Consider the following 20,636-nt stretch of genomic DNA (forward strand, 5'->3'; position numbering starts at 1 on the left):
ATTTGATTGTAGAGTCAGGATCTACGTACTAATAAAACATCCAGCTGTAGATGTCTTCATATTTGCAAGGCAGTCAGTAGAGTCATAAGGAGAGTTAGAAGGTATTTCAGCTTTCATAGACAAGTGAAGTCTGCTGTCCTGTTAGAGGTATCCTAGTAATTTCAACTTGCTTTATAGACGTGCAGAGGTTTCACAAAGGTCCAGGCTGTGTGTAGATATTGTAGGATATCCTAGACATTCAAATGGCTTTCGTGATAGCACTACTTATGTGGGCGTCTGACCAACTTACTCTCACCCCTGTGAAGGCCACCTTATCTTTCAGTAACCTCTGGTCACCTGCCTGAAAATGCAAGTTCCCAGTATGAGTGTCCAAAGCACAGCGGCTTTGACCTGACCCATACACTTAAAATTCTCTGTAACAGGAAGGAAAATTGCTATGTGGATAAAATTCGGTTATTAGTATCTAAGAGCGGGTCAAAAACTGGGTGCTCAGAATTTGAAAATCACATTTTGGTATCATGTGTAAATAGATGAAGAAACTAGGATGTCTTCTTATTTAATTCCTAGAGGTAGAACCATGGTCGCCAACTGATTATTCTTCAGTTTTGGTTAGAAAGGGTTGTCAGGAAAGACAGCAAAGACTTGAACAGATTCATATAAGAAATGACACGTGTTTGTACTTCCTGTGTGTTTTCAGACAAAAAAATCTATCCTGGAGTAGGTCTGAGATGGTAGAAATGGAACACCTGCAGTATTCAAACATTCACTCCATATAAGTACATAGAGAAGTACATTGTTAAATACATTATTAATGTTGCAAAATACTATAGTATGTAAAATACTATTTTAAAAGTATTTTTAAGTGTTACTGGTCTTGATAGAGGGACATCCTTATTTAAAAAAAAATAAAAACTGATGCATACTTTTGTCCTTTAGATTTCTCTCTGGAATTCCATTTTCCGTGGTGCTTATTGCAAAAATAACCAAATCTTTTAGGTTTTGATCTGCTAAAACACTTTCTCTTCTAGTGTTCTAGAACAGCATTTGTCATCTAGTTATAAATATTAGACCTATTTTATTCTTATAATTTGCCTGAACAGAATGTATTTTGAGAATGGACAGCTTGGGGGAGGGAGGTGAGTTGTAATGCTTAAGACAAGCTGGGCACTTCCCAGTTACATGGGTGACAGTGTTATTTACCTTCACCTGTTGCTGCCCACTGACTTCAAAACCTGTATCCTGAATAAGTTCTTTAAAATTCATATTACTTTCACTGCTATGTAGTCTTGGAAAAGTTGTAAGATGCTGCTGATGAAAATTCTGATTTTTTTCATCATGGCAATGGTCTGTTAGCAAAAGAGAAATTTTGACAGTAACATCAGGATTTGCTGGGAAAGCCAGAAAAACACCCCATCCATCCAGTCATTTCCATCTGAGGAGTTTTTATCCTATTGCTTCAAATTTAAAATAGGAGTTCAGTTAAAATAATCACTAAATTGTACATTTTTTATATGGGCCAAGTTAAAATAATAGTGTTGCTTGAAGGCTACGAAGAAATAATGAAATTTTGAGGTGTTTTCATTGGTTAGTATTTTTTTTGTTCTTCCCCAACAAGTGTGAACAGAGTAGTTTGAAATAATTTGTATTTTTACTGCTGACAATTGCCATCAGACTTTATTTCAGTAATTGCATCTAATTTGCTCTCTGTCCTCTCCATTTTGGTTAAGATTTTCAGAGTTCTGTCTGGTTTTCAGTATTTTTTCTTAGCAAAATGAAACAATTTCTGCACTGCTCTATAGGAACTTTATCGTGTATTAAAATCTAGGTATTAGCAGTAAAAATGATGGACAGACTACCCTCTCCAGCTTCAGTCAGGTGTTACTGGCTATTACAAGCACCAGGTATCAATTTTTATTCTCTACAGGTCAATGCTTCACTTAATCAAAGATCACGCTCAAGGCTGAAAGGAAGTCAGATGGACTTTGAAACCTCTCATGCCCTGGCTGTTAGTCAGGGTAACTTCCATGTTTTGTGCCATATCCTTGAAGTCTCCAGTGGCCTGCCCTCTTTATTCCGTATGTTAGAAAACCAAGTGCTGAGTGGAAAAAGGTAGTCAAACCCACAGAATAAAAGAATTAAAAAAAAAAAAAAAAAAGCTCAAAAGTGCCCAACAGTATCAGCTTTTAGATTTTGAATTAAATAATTTTATATGTGTGTGCTGCTTACTCCTGGAACCTTTCTTCCAGTCAGTAAATGCCTTGTGTCTTGCTTTTCCTACAGTAAAATACATGGGGAGGGCAGGGTGATTTCTAGCACATTAGTTCTAAAGATGAGATCTGTTTCGCCTGTTGTCTTAAGTAACTCCTGTTATTAGTTTAAATCATAACTGAAACAAACAAAAAAACCCTCACCTTTATGATTTAGTACTCATTTAGGAACAGTAGTACACCAAAGTAGAGGTCCAGTTTTGTCTGTAATTTATAGGCATGTCTAAAGATTAGGAGCCTTTTAAATTAAGATGTAATAAATCAGAAGAAGTTGGATCATGGTAAAACATGATGGTCTAAGAGACAGAAGCATATGTGTTATGACATATGCAGTATATTGAAGGAAGGACGTGTAATTGCTCTGTAAAGCATGGTAGTTCAAAGACTTAAGAAAAAGTAGTGTTGCACTAAGTTCACATGAAGGTTGGATTAATGGAAGGATGGGTGATTCCTCTATATAAATGTCATTATATGAGTATGAACAGGAAAGTGACTGAGACAGGCTGTAGAGAGACTGTCCCTGGGGATACTCAGAAACTGTCTAGACATGACCCTGTTTAAGGCACCTGGCTCTGGGTGTCTCTGCTCAACCAGGGGGTTGGACCAGATGTCCTCTAGAGGTCCCCTTATTCTTGCAATTGGAGTCATGCTGAGTGAAAATTGTCACATTCTTTAATATAAGGAAAGGGGAATATTCAGTGTAACACCCTGATACAAATGGCACTTGGGATGATCACTTGAGATACTTACAACTTTTATATCTCGGTATTAAAAGATTTTAAATAATTGACTTTATTAACTTAATAAATTTATTTTTCATTAACATAAATAAGAATATAAACACCACCTATTTTCAGTGTTAAATATATAGCCAATTTAATTTGCCCAAAGCAGGCTTGTTCCTCACTTGTTCAGATATTAAGTCCTGGAGGGTAACACGAGTCAGATTCTGCTGTAGAAATCTCTAGATCTTCAGTGCTCCCTCAGGCTGTAGCAGCTCTGTGCAGGCACCAGGGAGAGCCTTTTGTTCATGTTCTATAACATGGTGTGCTGGTTTAATCTTGCAGAAGCTGAATTAAAATTAGTCAAGTCTGTGTTTAGTAGACAGGTTTTAAAGGTTTTAAAAATATTTATTTAAATGTGAGCTTGTACATATATTTTAAGTCAGCCTAAAAACCAGCTGAATTTTGAAGTATAGCTAGAAAGCCTATAATGTTAATGCAGGATGACCTCATCTTACTTACTAGATGTGTATCACTCAATTATTGAAATATTTTTGAATGTTTTAGATGTCTTTGTTACCAATGTAAATTATTAATTATCATCTTTTATTCCTTATCTCCAGAGCAAACGGAAAAAAAAATGTTTACTGCTACAAGAGTTACTGTTTTATTCAAAATGTTGTCTCTTGACTCTTCAAGGTGACTGGTTTGAATAAGTGAACAGAAAGCTTCTTTGTTAATCATGTTTTCTAGCTTAATGACGGAACGGTTCTGTATCTGGTTACTTCAAAAATTTGGTGTACAAAAATGAGCTCTAAAAGAATCTACTGTACCAGAAATAATGTATTGAAGGAAGGTTTTTTTAATAGCACAATTCGTTATGCAAAATGTAACAGTTGTGGCATTTATCAGTCAGCAAATATTTTGCTTCTTGTTCAGGATACTTGTGATCTCTCTTTGAAATTGGACTGTCATGGAATTGGTTTCTAGTATTGAAGAAGAATCCTTATAACAGATCTGAAAAAGCCTTTTCTATTGATACTACGTTATTATTCAATGAAACAGTCAAAGATGAGTGATTAACTGAAAAATATGACTGCTCCTTTTTTTTTTTTTTTTTTTTTTTTTGCAAGAGCAGAGAACCTAATCTTATGATATCTTAAAATGAATACACATGCTGGAAGTTAAAATACCCCATAGCAAATACACCGCTGTCTGCAATGCTGCTCAGTTCCATAATTCTGAAACAAGACTCTATCTTCTCTGCTATGTTTGTCTAGATAACAATCATGCTAATAATTTTCTACCTTCTTGTTTAAAACATCTTCTGTCTTGTATCTGCATGCATATCTGCAATCTCACCATCTTTTTGTAATGTAGCTGTGGTATGGCTCAAGTAATTGCTTAAATTACACATTCCAAACTGAAAATACATTTGCAGAACATATTCAGGGACATATTTTCAGTTTAACATGGACAGTACTTAACTGAGTCAAGATTATTCCTAAAAAAAGGGTTAGCTAAGAACTATGAATTGTTTTACTTTTATTTTTATTAACATAATCTTTTGTATATTTATAAAATACTTATTCCTCGATTAATATAAATATTATAGGCTTTTTAAGTTGCTGGTAAACTGAAGTTTACCAAGGGAAGTTGAGTTGTCCATTTTGCTATGATAAAATCTCTTGCATTGCTCAGTAATATTGGAAGGGAGCACTATGAATTCTCCCCAGTTAATGTATGAGCATTATGGTGAGCAGCATGGCAGGATGATAGGAACAGCAATTGCCTTGTGCATTTGAAGAGAGAAGGCATATACAAGTTTTTGTTGAGTTAATGTGGCAGAAGTGTTCTAAATGCAGTCAGTTGAAATGAGAAAAGTAGTGATTGAGTGATGCAGTTCATTTTAGTATGTCATGACAATTTAGTAGGCTTTTTGGTGGATTTGAAATCAAGTTTCAAATTCAAAATTGTAGTGATGCTTCGTCAGCATATTTTAAAACCATTGATAATTTTTGACCCTACCTGAACAACTCAAAAGACTTTTGAAACAGCATTGAACTCTTCTTTGGTGTTCAGTGGCTTTGAAAGTTATTTATAGGATTATGAGTCTTATTTTCTGTTTGTTATATTAGTTGTATGTTAAATTTATCATATTTCATACCACAGCAATCAAATGCAAAATGCACATTAAGTATTAATACTTAAATTTGCTAACAAATTATAAAGAAGATGCAAAGAATTAGTAGTATCTGTTATGTAAACTGTGTATTTAATATTTACTGACCAGTTTCAGTATTGGTTCAGTCTTTATGAATATACTCCACATGTTTAAAAATAAAAAAAAAAGCAAGAAAACTGATCTTCTTGGTACTCTTAATGAATTTGAAATCAGCTTTGCTTCTTTAAAGCCATCATTTCCAGTTAGCAGCTGAAAATGAAAAATATACTGTTATAAACCTTCCGGAAGACTTTCTGGGAACTGCTTACTATCTTCTTAATGATTCTGTTTTTATAAGTTTTGCACCAAGAAAATGATGCAAAAGCATTATGTACAGTGTTTGCCTTTCCTTCTTCTGCAGGTAAACTGTTTCACATTGACTTTGGTTATATTTTGGGCCGGGACCCGAAGCCCCTTCCTCCCCCGATGAAGCTGAACAAGGAGATGGTGGAAGGCATGGGAGGCACCCAGAGTGAGCAGTACCAGGAGTTCCGTAAGCAGTGCTACACAGCCTTTCTCCACCTCCGCAGGTAACAGCACTGGGTTTATGCCAAAACTCATTGGAGCCACTCTAAAGCAGGAGAGGAGACGGGCAAATGAACTGCTGAAGTCTTTCTGTTGAAAATTAGAAGCTTGTTTAAATGTGAATACAAGAACTTGTACAAAACAAAGGAATGAAAACATCACAGTGTTGGTGTAATGTGGAGGGTGAATGTAATGGTTCAAGTTAAAGCCTCCAGTTTTGCTTGTTTAATAACTTAAACAGCTTCATTTCATAACTCAAGTGGGATATTAAATTGTATTTCTTTTTGGGTAAGTTTTTGTCCTTAAGCTTCTTTTCCTCTGATTATTGATGATCAAGGAACTGTCATTTTAATTTAAGTCATTACTCATTTGCTGCTTTATCTTCCTCCAGTTTAAATTAGTGATGATCAAATTCTTTGGCTTGAAGATGACACACACATATGCTTAGTTCAGTTCAGCTCCTGTGGGACAAAAATTAGCAACTTGTAGTGACAATCAAGCATGTTAGAAATTTCTTTAAATACCCAGAATTGTGGCAGTTAAAAACTCTTTAGATTCTGGTGTCTGTGAACCAACAGATCTTTCTTTTAAATTTGGAATCAGCTTCATTCTTTTACAGTGACTATATTACTTACCCATCAACTTTGTAAGCCAAGTAGCTCATTTTTGTTCTGTTTGAACAGAGCACAGGTAAGCACTCCTGGTCTGTCCAGGGATTTGATTTAGTACATCTTCAATGAAGAGGAAAGATTTTCATTTTCATATCAAAGATTACCTAATGGAAACCTTCAAATATGTGTAAGAAATTGGTAATATTGGTAAGCCTATGTGAAAAGTACCTGGAATATAGAAAGCAGCCCATGATACAAAATAAAATGCTGCATGTGGTTCTTCAGCTGATAAAAGGAGGAAGACTAAGGGGTTGGTCTAGGAACTGACATTATTAATGAGTTAAAAAGCCATTCAACAATTTGAAGAAATATTGGCATATTATCAGCAAGCAATATTTGTGGTTTCAGAGAATAGTCCAACTTCTGAACTTTGCTTAAAGCTGTTTTGTAGTGCTGTATTTCTTATTTGTCATGTACTTGAGTTATTTTTATTGCTTAAACCTAGCTGTTTCAGTGGAAAGGTCTGTTGTGTCAGTGAAAGATTATTCATTGAATTAATATATGTAATGATTTGCTACAAAGATCATCATTAAATGTGTAGTATAGTGGTAATTTGGGTATACAACTCAACTGTAAATCAAGATGGTTTCATTTTTAATGTCTGGCATTGTAGTTGTAATTATAGTATCACCAATATTTGCTCACTTTATTGGAAAAGATTTTTAAATAGTTCTGGATAAATATACTAAGGCTTTCAACAGCAATACTGTATGATAATATTCAAATAACTGTAACTATTACTTTAAGCAGCTAGAATTAAAAATATTTAAAATGACTTGTTAAAAAAGAATCATGTGGAACATGTAGAACACTTTAGTTCTAACAGTTCTGCATATTGACAGAAACCCACTCGCAGACACATCTTTTGGCCAACTAGTGTGAAATCATAACCTCTGATAGCTAAGACAAAATGCAGACTCTGTCATCTCCATCAATTGTGCTTTATTTTAGCTCTTTATTTCCCTGGGGAATAGCAAGTTCTCTACATAGCTCAAATACTGTACCTTGCAGAATCAGGATTCCTGGTGGAATGGATGTTGCATAGTGAAAAAAAATGTAAAGAATTTTCAAGTTAAAAGTGAAAAAAATAGTTTTGTCCGTTGTTTCTGGTTGTAAGCTGTTTGCCATATGATCATTATTGTATGTTCTTTAGTTAGTTTGAGGGATTTTCTTGGGGAATAGGAACAAGGAGATGCTCTCTGCTTTTTTGAGCAACAGTAATCAGTCGTGTGTGTTTGTCAGCAGAGCTGACAGAGTAGTGAAGAAGCAGCTGCTGCATTCTGAATGTGTTGCAGGGCGATTTGTGGCTGTCAGCAGGACTTGCATATTCACTTGGGCTATAGCAGCCTTTTATGCTTTCATTGTACATGTAGAGCCTGTTTAAAGATGTTTGAATCCTGCTACGTGTCAGCATTTCCTTTCCACCAAGAATTTCCTCCTTACACATCTTCAGCAGGTTCCATAGTATCACGAAATGGATCATATGTCCCAACTCTCTACTCAAGGAGGGTCATCTCAAAGCACATGGAACCGGGTTATGTTTGGAATGTTCTGGAATATCTCCACTGAGGGAGACTCTACGCCTGTCTGGGCAGTCTGTGGCAGCAAAGAATGCAGTCAGAGACTTTCAGAATTTTTTTTCCAGAGTGAGGCTCTAGATTTTCTTGATTGTTTTGTTTTGTTTTGTTCCTTCCAAGTAAGGGTTTCCCCTGCATTAGTCCTGTGACAAGCTTGCTGTTCAGTTTGAGTTAGTGGCCATAGGTAGGGGAAAGGAGTAGGAGGTAAGTAGGAGTAAGGACAGAAGCTGTAGTTTGGGCTGAGGGGTTTTTTTTCTCTGTGTGGGTGGAACAGTTTTTCCCCAGTATGTTCTCAGTTTAGTGACTGAGGGTGCTGTCCATATCTGAATAGAAACACTGTGCACATCAGATGGAAAGCTGTGATGGTCCTTAGGAAGTGCTGCTCCTTTGGAAAGGATGTGGCTAGGCAGTGCAGGGTCTGGATACTGTTCTAAAAGCTGGGATTAAATGGTGAAGAGAGAAGAGCAAAAGTGAAGCTGGGACAGATTAGGTCCATATTCACTGAGTTTGGACTGCAAGGAAATACTTTGGGAAGAATAAATGCCATAATTTATTATAGCCAACTGTGACATGACAATGACTAGGGAGTATTCATGCTCTTGAGAAATGAGTCATGGGGTACCCCATGTTCCATTGAAAGAAAGGTAGTATCCTTAAGGCATTTTAAACTTAGGAATTTTGAATTAAACCAGATAAGGAGGGCCTTAGTTGGGGACTGCAGATAACTGTATACCTTCCTGTCCTTGTCTTTGTAGTGGATGTTTGTAGCTTCAAATTTGGTAGAGTATTGCAAAGTCAACACACTAAATATGTGATTAGTTTAGGACATCTATATGCAAAGAGTCTGGTAAATATTGAAAAAAAATAAATAGGAATGCTTAGGATCAAGCAGGTATTTGAGATATTAACTACTTGAAAATAAAAGTTGGTGTTCTCAGAAAGCATAGCAATGACAACTTGACCTTTTGTCTGATGTGGGTTTCTTTCTTGATATATGAGACCTCTTCTATGTAGAAGTAGAGTTTTTTGTTGAACTTCTTTAACAGTACTTCATGTTCAAACCAGAGGTTAATCAACCTTCACTGCAGCTGAGTCCTCATTTGTTTTGTGAGTTGCCGTGTACTGAGATTGAAGAAAGCAAAGAATGATGTGAGAAGGATTTAGGTTTCAGTTTATGCACTTCATTAAACCTCCTTGAAACTAAGAAAACCTGGCTCCGAGTTTGTTGTGGCTCTGGATGGATGTCAGTCATTCCAGAGGCCTTTGTAATCTAGATGTCAAAGATGAATGATATCCCTTGCTTGACAAAGGTGTTTGCTTTTTTACAAGTCAGGCTCCTAACTCAGGTGATTCAGCAAAATCTCTCCTCTTAGATGAGTTTGGGCTGTCAATTCCCCGTCTGTAAACCTCTTGGCATATTTGCCAAAGACGTTGCCTGTAAGAAGGATTGCAGTAGATTACTGAGTTATAGAAATTTTGGGGTGGGGCAGAGTACAGACCTGCAGATAGTATAGTCAGCAATTCTACCTGAATTTTTAGGTTTCTTTCCACTCCATACTCCCCCCCGAATTGCCTATTCTTGATTTATTTTTCTCCTCCCAAATGAGTTTCTTCAGGTGATCTTATTCTTCAAGAATCAGAAGACTTCAGAACCACCTCTTAACTGGCATCTAACAATGATGCCTAGACCTTTAAAATCCTTTTTTACAAGCATCCATCTCATAAATAGCTCCAATTATCTGTAGTGCTTATAAGCTCTTATCTATGTGTTGAAGAGCAAAAGGGACTCAGAGACACTGGATTCTGTATCAGTTTGAAGGGAAAATTACTGACAGAAGGTACCAGGAACCTAGGAAGAAACTTGAGATGTTACCTGTTACATTTAAGCATGTTTAAAAAGAAATTTGCTGGTTTCAGGCAAGTAGAAGAAAAAGTCATTAAAATCTGTGGTGTCTATTTCTAGCAGCAGAGCAACCTGACTGCCGGATTTCTTAGCCAGACTTGAAACAAAATGGTGGAGTTAACTTTGCTTCTTTTCTTTTAATTTGTCATAAAAGTAATTATTCCAACTCCAGCCCCCTGCCCCTGGGGAAGCAAAGTAAAGAAGGCACTGAAGATTCCCAGGCAAACAGTTGATTTTAATGCTTTTCTTATAATGTCTTAAAACTTTCATTGGAATGTGTTAGGTAGTGTTAGTTCCAGATAATAATAAAGCATCAAGAGTTTTTGTTGGAATTAAGTTTTTCTAGAGAGATGTCCTTTTGAGCGATATTTACTTTTTAAAATACAGCTATGAAGCAGACCTTTTGTTTAGTTGAGATATTTTATACTCCTTGCAATTGTCAGCTGATATATATTCAGCAGCTTTCTAATAAACAAGTTTTGCTGCTAAGAATTCATTTTATATCATCTGTGAAGCTCCTGGTTCTCTTAGCAAAGCAATATTTCAAACGGTGAAGTCAGTAACATATTTTGTGTCTTAAAGGGAACTAGATCTTTTTGCAGAGGAAGGGGAGTTTCAGTTTGTGTTGAACAGCTTGAAAACTATCCTTTGAAAAATAAACTGACAGCTAATTTTCTGCTGGGGCAAAATGATGTTCTTTAAAAAAAGAAATAGCCGTGAGTGCTTCCAGCACCATTTTAAAGCTGAAAACTCTTCTCTGATTTGTCTCTTATAATGGTTATAGATGAGATTTATACTTCCTAAGTGTACTGTGCTACCACTATTACTTGGATCTGGTTAAATATTTAACTTATTATGTCAAAAGCCCTTGCAGTGATTGGAAAAATATACTTTTTGTACTTATAAAGACTTCATCTCTTTGAATACATATCATGCTGCTGTATCACTTCTTAATAAAAAATAACCTTTGAATCAGTATTCTAGCATATGGTTTATCCTACCAGAGGTAGAAAATGGCGTTAAAACTTAAAATATATGAAACCATAGTTTATATTTTATATGTCTCAGAGTAAATGTTCTGACAATTTTAGAAAATTATAACAAAATTAGAGAATTTTATTCAGTTTTGGCAGTTTGAGAGATTTTAAAGGTTAAACTTAGATATTTAATGTCAGTATCTTGTGTTCTTTAACATAAATACTTTCAGTTAGTATTAAAAATGAATCTCTGAAGTATTAACAGTTTTTTGTAAAATCAGTTCTTAAATTAAGATGTTTACAAAATGTCTTTTGTACAGTTTACAAAGTGTTTTACCTAATTTGCTTTTCTGCTTAGGTATTCCAACTTGATCTTGAATTTATTTTCCCTCATGGTGGATGCCAACATTCCAGATATTGCTCTTGAACCCGACAAGACAGTAAAAAAGGTAATTGTGAAGTATTCCATGTCTTTCAGTAACCCAGGGCATCTCATTATGGAATTTTCACTCACTTGTTATGATGACTTATTTGTATCTCACCTGAAAATACTTGCGCCTGTTTTATAAGCTTTGAGCAATTTCTAGAATCATTGAAGTTAAAGATAGGAGAGTGTAGTTGAAGAACACTTAGCACAGGTGCCCATGAATACAGAACACTCTTCTCTAGCACTCTGTTCCAATGGGTATTTTCACCAAAAACAGTCCTCTCACCTTATCAAACTTAGGAGAAGTGAAGCAGTCAACACAGACTGTATCATGAAAGATTGTTCCATCTATTCTAGAAACTTTTAAGTCATGGATGGTTTTATAAAACCAGTCTTCTTGTTATAAAACCGGTCTACTGAAGATTTAAAACCAGTAGGCTGGTATATCTTCATCGACAAGAAATTTTTGTTTATTGTGAAGGCAGACTCATGTCCCATAATTCTAACTTTGTCCTTTATACCAGCTTAAGTCATTCTTCTCCATTTGGTGTTTGAGCAATAGTTGACATGAAAAATACTGGATACATCTCCATCTAGATTTCATTACACTTACATTTTAGACAAATGTTGAGGTTTTTATAACCTGATTTATAGTGAAGGGCTATCTGTTTTAATTCCCCAAAAGACTTTGTGGAGCCTGTGTATCCAATGGAAATTAGTTCAGTGTTATTTTTATTCAAGTGGTGGACTGTCTTTCAGATAGGCTGTTCTTCACTGTTTTCAATAAGCTGTGATAGCAGAGATTCAGAATCTTCAAATAAATATTTCATGTTCTAATATAATTTCCTTAAAGAAAACTGAATTGTGACTTGCACAAATTTTTCCTTTTCAAGGATCCAAGCATTTCTATTTAGAGTTTCTCAGTATCAAATCGATACAAAAAGTTTTTGCTGCTGTTCAGCTTCATATCCAGGAAGCTAAGATAGTCACAAGTGCTATGTTTTGTGGTAAAGATGACAATCTTCACTCAACTATTTTCCTGAGAAAATGACAGAAAATTATTTCTTCTTACATATACTTGAACCTCACCTCTCTCCCTAAATGCCCTACAGATTGAGTAGGTTACTTACGTAGAACATTGGAGATAAAAGCCTAAAGTAGGCAACTGAAATAGTTCAATACCTGCCAGGTTCTGGAAGTAACTACATTTTTGTAGAGATAATTTCTTTTTAAGGAAGAGATCTTCCAACAGTATGCAAGTCCATCCTATCTTAGGTATTTCATCTTTATAAAGAAGCTGCTTTTGGCTCTGCTTACCCATTGGAAAAATGAGTGATACAGCAAGGAGGGGGAAGATTATTTACATTGCAAAGTCTACAAATAAATGTACCATAAATCCTAGTAAAATTTGAAGTATGCCGCAACAGGTGGAGCAAGGGCTAATTTGGAGCAAGTTTGTGCTTGACTGGAACAGGCATCAGGAGCTCAAAGCAGTGGATTCACTGAACTTCAGAAGTTCTGGTTCTTTAATGTTTGCACCAGTTGAATTTGAGACTTATGACACATTTTAAGCTTACTCATTACTGGTCCAGGATTTCCTGTCATTTGATTACAGAATCCCAGAATGGCTTGGGCCAGAAGGGATGATAAAGATGATCTAATTCCATCCCCCTTCCATAGGCCACTTCCAAGAGTTTTCTGTTACTTGCTGCTAATTAACATACAATATCCTTGTTTTTTACTAGTATCTTGGCCTTGCATTTTATGGTGGAAAACTCTCTAGAAATACTGTCCAAGGGTTTATTTTTTCAATAATTAGTGATAATAGGATGTTGAGTTCTGTAAAATACTTGTAAAAGATGGCTTTAATATAGCAATAGTTGAGTGTTTCAAATACTTCTGAAACTTTTACTCTCTGTAAATTTCTAATATAATTTTATTGACTTAACAAATCAAGGTACAGAATTGGAAGCGAGAAAATTTTCTACAGCTGAGAAGTATGTTACAGTTCACCTATGTACAATAATTAAGAATACATATTATGTAAAGCATGACAGTATTGCACACTTTTGAAAATCATGGAAGGCAGCAAAATCTAAAAGGAAATTCAGAATCACAGAGTATTCTGAGTTGGAAGGGACCCACAAGGATCATCAAGTCCCGCTCTTAAGTGAGTGGTCCATGTGAGATCAAACTCACAATTGTGGCGTTACCAGCACACACTCTGACTACCTGAACTCTGAATTAGATCCCTGTGGTTACTTCTAAATTCCATTACAAAGTAGAAATGACAGTGCTATCATTGCATGAAAAGAACAGGAGCTTAGTTGTTACATGACAGATCACTGTTAGATCAAACGCAGCAATTAGTTATTGGGATCCTGAGCTCTAACAGTGCTGCAGCTTGGTGAACTGTGACTTTTATCCTCATGGGAGATTCCAGGCTGTCCATTCACAGAGGCCTTAAAATGTGAAACCAAATAGAACTGAAGCAGCAAGGCAAGTATTTCTGACAAAGAATGCAAATCAGTTTGAGAAGGAAAGATCCTACTTCCCCAGGTTCTTTTAAGTTAATTTACAGTGTGTTTGTTCCTTTAAAAAACAAAACCCACACAGTAAGGTATTGGGAGGACAATAGCCAAATTTTTCAGCTCTCTCAAGTTAACAGTTTGGTCTGTTTGGTTCAAAGTTATCCTTTAAATATAGGCCTTAAATTTGTGCAAAAGTAATAAATCATGCTGGGATCCCTAAAGAGTGGGTAAGCAGCAAAGCCTTCCGTAAAGCAGTTGTTGATATTACGATCTACTGGATGTTTATGACAATGTTCAAAGCTCCTGTGAAAGTAATTATTTTCTTTTCATTTTACTATATTTTACTTTAAAAAGATAAACCAAAAAATAGCTTTAAACGGGCTAGGATCAGAATCATCTTAGCCTGTTATATAACAGTGAATAGGTCATTGTTGTTTAGAGTTTTTTTAAAATAATGTGTTAGAAAACTTGTTTGGGGTATTAAATACACATTAGCCCATCTGAAATCGGTTATAAGCTTTGTTAGAACTAATAAAAAAAAGGAACAAGGTGCCTTGCCTCTCTTGGGATGAGTGGCAAGTTGATTCAGTCATTTAACAAGGTAATACTGTACCTTGTTGTAGAAAAATTGAATAAATGCTTTCAGCATCTCAATTGATTTTTATTTTTTCCTTTAAGCTTTAACAAAAAATCCATATATATTTCAACAGACTCAAATTAGGTAAAGATCCATTTTGGACTGACCTGCAAAATTAAATTACCTTTGATGTGTGAGACAAGTCAATAGCCATTTCAACCAGGGTATCACTTTCAAAGAAGACAAAGGTGTAGATTTACAAATGTTTCTATATCTAAGAAGGTGTCCTGGTGAAGAGTAGAGGTGAAGTTCATAGCCAGCATTTTCCTCATTGGTGCTGTAGTGGGAGCACTCATGCTCACTTTTCTGCAGAGCCGTTCTTTTACATTACGGGCCCGGAGCCAGTCAGGCTCTGGGCTTACAGACAACAAGGTAGGTTACTTTCATCTCAATTTGGAGATTAATCAGAATAATAGTTTGATGATTAAACTGCAAGGAGAGTAATTTCCTTCTTTGCAAACAAAGGAATGCTTGTTGAAGTAGTATATATATTATATATCTTATAATGTCTGTTGAAATATTGCACTGCAATTATTTTGTCAAACAATTTGTTTGGCATAAAGATCTTTGATACTTGACCTTTTTAATAGGTGTAGCTATACTGCTGTTATGAAGTAGGCATGAATTATTCTAAAGGTAGTTGCTAAAGAAAGACCTTTCTTTAATGGTAACAATTTTGCTTCCTCAAAATAAAAGCATTGCAATGTTAGGTGGTAGCTGAACTCACAGTCTAATTTTTGTCTTCACAAAGGGACATCCTGTGCCACCAGTGGGCAGGAAGGTGCTTTGCAGGAAGTGGCTGCCTGCTGGTTCTTAAGGTGTAAAAACTACATTCAGAAATAATTTTTGTGTTCCTCTTTTCTAAACTTTCTGCAAACAATCCACTGTGGTCTTAGAGCCAGAATGAAGGTTTTATTTTAGTAGCCATACACATATTCTAAATAAAGTTTGCATCTACTATATGATAGTGATGGCTAGATTAAAATAAGTTGAAATAAAATAAAGGACACTACTTTGATTTTCCATGTCTTGATTTGTTCTATTTCCTGTGGTGTATAGGTGTTTGATAAAGGGATGCTCACTAGTTACAGTAGTTTAAAGAAGATGCTGGAAGGACTTTCTTACCTTTAGTCAGAGAAGGAAACCAAGTAAGATTATAAGGAAACTTCAGTTAAACATGTCCTCTTCTGTGAGGCCTTGGATGATTTGAATTGTGATGACTTTTTTTTAAGAATTTAGTACTGATATGTTAAATAAGACCTTTTAGAAAAATCTGAGTGTGAAAAATATTATTAAAGACTAACTACTAACCTGAGGAACAAAGGCAGACTGTTTTGGAGGATTTTTTCCAAATTATCCTCAACCATCCAATAACAGTGGGTCCCAGGGAGCTCACTGACAGAATGTAGTTGTATAATCAAGCTTAAAATCTAACAGAAGGCATATTGTCCAAGTATTGTTTCTGTCCAAAAATTGTGAAATTTCTTGGGAGAAACAGATCAAGTGAAGGCAAAATTGGAACAGTAGCTTATGTCATGTACAACATTCTGTAAAAAAGTATAGATTGCATGTCTTTGTCATGGTTTATTGGCACAGGATGGTCTAAGCACACCTGGGTGCTGTCCTCCCTGAAGGAGCTTTGACAATCTTCTTGTTTAAAAGAGAGCAAACTATGCAAACTGATGTACTTACCAAAGAAAGATGGCAATAGGGATAATTTTTTCCTGCTAGCATAAAAGGAAACAGAAACTCCCTATGTCTTCACCTGAAGGTACAGATTTAGAGCACATCAGAATTTGGCAGTACCTTCTTACTTGCTTTGCATAGCATTTGTTTTCAGAAATTAAATCAGTGCTGACCTTAACCATGCATTCTCACAGATAAAATTGGACTGAAAATAAGTGAGTAAGCATTGACCTGAAAGCAAACAAAGCTCTGTTTGAAGTTTCACAACTGTTCTTGAAGAACGTATGGAAAACTGTTTTCTGAACCAGCTGTCTGCTTGCAATATATACAATATCACTCAGTGACTTTACCCAGTATTTATGGAAAAACAGGCTAGTGCTTCTCAGTTGCAAGAAAAGCTTGTTGTACTGACTCACTTCCCTCACTCCAGTTTTGATCACTACTTTCCCCATAGGAAAACCTGGAAAACAAGGATTACTAGCAGCACAGAATTGTTTCCATCCTCAGACCTGGAGAAATCCTTTTCGGATTCCTGATGTTTACTTTTATAGTAAAATACTTATCAGTTTTTGACCAAGAAAAATTAACTTAAAAAGGCAAAGCTTAAAATTAGTTGTCTTTTTGATCCTTTCATCTCCCTTTGTCCTCTCCACACTATTTATAAAGAAAGCGTCAGTATAGTGTGCTTCATCTCACAGTGCATGACACCATCTCCTACTTCCACTCTCTGATTTAGGTTTTTCTGTAAACCTGGCTCAAAAATGTCACAAAATGGAATTAAATTGAAACGTAGGAGAGGATTCTCCGCAGTTTGTGTCTCCCCTTCTTTGGCCTCTGAGATAATTGCCTTTAAATTTTCCACTCTTCATATACGCTTCTCTCAGATTTCAGGAAAAAGACTGGGCTGAAATCATTATATTGACTTGTCAATGCATAACTGATAATACAATGAAGATATCACTACACTCACGTTTTTTTCCTGCCATTGCTCCTTGCTTTTCCATTTCCAGCACAGCTGCAGTGCTAATTGCTAATTGTTGGGCTTTGTAAAATTAGCCAGTACTATAAATTCTAAGTAGTAATGACTAAAATCTGGAGTCAATTATGTAGCCAGTTTTGCGTAAGGAAGAGGTGCACCATCACTCTTCAGATGCAGCTAATGGATTCAGCATTGTCACCTCCTAACAAAAAAAGCTTTTTATTTTTCTACAGGAAAGCCAGATGGTTTCTATCTGTCCTTCATAGCAGATTTGACCTTTAAATGAGAAATCATCAGGGACCAGTGATTCATTGGCAGACAAAGGACTCAGCAGGCATTAAAGGACAGTGTCCTAATTGACTGAGCTCTGTTTCAGATGTCCATTGATTAAAGAAGGTGCTGCAAAGATGCTGCGTTGTAGGCGAGGTTATTGTGAGCACAGACAGCACAAATACCTGGCTCCCATAAGCAGGAGCTTAACTGCTGTTTGTGAAAGTAGCCCCATTCATTTTTGGCACCACCTTTAGGTAGACACAAAACAGGATAAAATCAAACTGTCCAGAAGAGAAGAAAGTCGTCTGTCTGTGGGCTGTAATGCTAAGAGCATGCTCTGTGTTTCCAAGGCTGTGTGAACACTGATGGGGGCTCACCCCCCTTGATAAGAAAAGGATCAGTCTAATTGTCTGGAAACTAGCAAAAAGAGAGAGGAGAAATGTTTTTTTTCTTTTAACATTAAATATGTCAATGTAAAATTATTTTTATTCTACAGGTATAAAAGCTGAAACAGAGAGGTGACTGGAGATACAGAAAGCTTCTGAGCTACCTTGTTTCTAAACCTGAGCTAATTTTTCCAGGTTTTTTTTTTTTTTTTCACTGGGCTTATGAAACTCTCACTGCTTTCCTCCTCCCTGTGCTCCCTAGCCAGCCAAAGGATAATTGAGTGTTGATTTCCCAAGTTAGTGAAATGGATAGGATTTTCTAAGTTGGAGCTTGATAAGCCTTTTTAGGGAGTGGATATCGGTCTTTTTTAACCTGACCAAAAATAGCAGTAAATTTTTTGTTAAAAGATGATGCTAGGAAATCTTCCTGAGCTTTATTAGTGCCACTTGGAAATTTACAGAAGTAAAATAATTTTTGCTTTATTAGAGTCTGTTAGTTTCAGTAGTATTTTCTTGCTGCTCCAGGGAGGCTTACGCTTTGTAAAAGTGTCACATCGCCACAGAGCTTATTTTGCTTCAGCAGACGTTCATCTCTCTGTCCATTTGGGTAATGACGCTGCAGCTGCACACCCAGCTTTTTTGTTTCTAGGCTGTTGAGTTTTCATGCATATTAATTCATTTCAAAATATTGAAAAAACACAGAAGTTGGAGTAAACACCAGACTATGAACCAAGTGTGACAGCACTCTTGTGATCCTTTTGCTTTATATCAGTCTCTAGTTAATTGTAAGTTTTTGGCCAGTATGATGAAATTCTGAACTGGAACAGTGTCATCTTTGAGTACTGTAGTGGCTAAAACTCCAATTGTCACAGGAGTTCAATTTAGAGATGTTCACTAACATCTTTGTTGTCTTACTGTTAAAAAAAAAAAGAAATAAAAAATATTAAAATTAGAGAAGCATCTAAAGGGCTTGTTTAGAGACTACATTTTGTTCAAATTGAACCCTTGGAAACAAAGATTGTTGTCAGAATAGTCTCTCAAATAAAGTTGTTCATGCAAATAAAGCATCTTTGTGGTGAATACTTTGTGATGTGAGTTGTTTGGACTGCAAGCAACAGCGATAGCAGGAAAGTATTTACTGAAAAAGATGAAATGTGATAAGGATTAAGCCAAGAACTTAATGCCAATTTCTGCCACATGAATATTGGATGCTAACTACTGTAATAATTACAAGGCAAAGTAGTAAAAATAATCGCAAAAAAAAGTTGTTTTTTTTTTCTCTTTTTGCTGTTAATTGATCTTTGTCTCATTTTAGTAATGCTTATATCCATTATATTGTGAACCACTGGAAAAGGACAATGAAGTTTGTCTTTAAAGCAGCTGCAGTTGCAATGAGCAATCCCATACTAGTGTGAAAAGTTGCATAAAATATAAGCAGTGTTGCTTAATGTTGCTGGAAGAATAAATATCAAAGTTCCCACTAATCTTCAGAATGTCTGAAGAGCAATTTGTCTGAAAACTAAACAGGATTAACAAAGAGTTCTCATGTATACATATGCTATGTCACCTTAAAATGCATTACTACCATCAGTAATTCTGAAAAACAGAGCTGCGAGTGTCCACGAAATATGGATTTGGGGGCTGCCCTGTAACTTCTTAAAGCTTCCACAGAATTTCCAAAGTTGAGCGTTAAGTACCTAATCAATTTCATGTAACATTTTACAAGTGAGAAGATGCTTGCTGGTGAAAAATTCCTGAGTTTAATATGGTAGCTGTGGTCCATATTGTACAGTAGGTCTGATCTGAGGACAACAAAAGTCCATACAAATCTGCTCTTTGGTGGAAGGGAGAGGGCAGCCTTGTGCTTTGGGAACAAAAGGCCCAAGTGAAAAATCTTGTAACTGCAGGGAAGTGCACTTACCAGCAGTATCACTCCCAACTGTATTTTCATATGGTTTATGAATCCTTGCCTGTCACACTTCCAAAAATACAAAATAGCTAAAGACAAAAGGTTGAACTTGGAGATCCATTCAACTGAATGAAGAACTGGCCTGCCCATTTTCTCAGATCTTCAATTACCATTCTTAATAAGATGATTAATGTTTTCTTGAATATTTCATCTCCTCTTTTTGTCATCTTTTTCTTTTTTTTTTTTTTACTTTGCACAGCTCTATGGGGCTTACTGTGAGTTTTCTGTGAATCAGCTTTATAGGACATCTTTGATGTCATTTTCCAAACATTACTCATTTTAGTTCTCCGTGAAGATACTTCAAGAAAAGAACGGAGTCTGAGTTTACCATCAGTTAACATTACCTGTCATTCTGGTAGATGTTGTGCTCTTCCTCTTGGGAAAATCATGGTGTAGTGTAATAATTAAGTAATGTTTTTTCTTTTTGTTCCTGTAAAATATTTTTCCCTTTTTTGACTTTTTATCTTGCCAAGTTCCCATCTTCTGTGTGATTATGCTGCAAGTGATGATCACCTTCTTTTTTCATCATCAACAGTTAAGCCACAAATAAATTACACTGACATGCTTGTCGCCTCACCCTCACTCCACCGTATTTTCTTCTGAACTGTCTGTGATGTTCTTTTCCCCTTTTAATTTTTGTCTTTTAAAAAATAGAAGTAGTATCAGGGTAACTGACAGAACTTCCTTACAAATTTAACTGAAATATAGCAAAATTTCTAGTTTCATACAACTCTTCAATCCTCTTGTTGTACACTGATGCTAAACTATTCTCTGTTCAGGGGGATAGGAAGTGGACAAGACAACTTTAGTTTCAAGTTGAATGTCAGTATCTTGACAGACTATTCGTACTTACTCAGACTCTCCATCCTTGGAACATTCAAG

The 20,636-nt window shown here is 35.8% G+C and overlaps 1 protein-coding gene across 2 annotated transcripts in view; it reads left to right on the plus strand.

Annotated features, from left to right (window-relative positions):
* PIK3C3 (phosphatidylinositol 3-kinase catalytic subunit type 3) overlaps positions 1 to 20,636 on the plus strand; it is a 67,407-nt gene that overhangs the window by 38,988 nt on the left and 7,783 nt on the right. For both annotated transcript variants that reach the window (XM_088156921.1, XM_014894849.2), the window contains 2 exons: positions 5,575 to 5,743; positions 11,225 to 11,315. In XM_088156921.1, coding sequence (XP_088013047.1) covers positions 5,575 to 5,743; positions 11,225 to 11,315 — 260 coding nt within the window. The remainder of the gene's footprint in view (positions 1 to 5,574; positions 5,744 to 11,224; positions 11,316 to 20,636) is intronic.

Source organism: Sturnus vulgaris, chromosome Z (genome assembly GCF_052056855.1).
Source record: "Sturnus vulgaris isolate bStuVul1 chromosome Z, bStuVul1.hap1, whole genome shotgun sequence".
NCBI lineage: Eukaryota > Metazoa > Chordata > Aves > Passeriformes > Sturnidae > Sturnus > Sturnus vulgaris.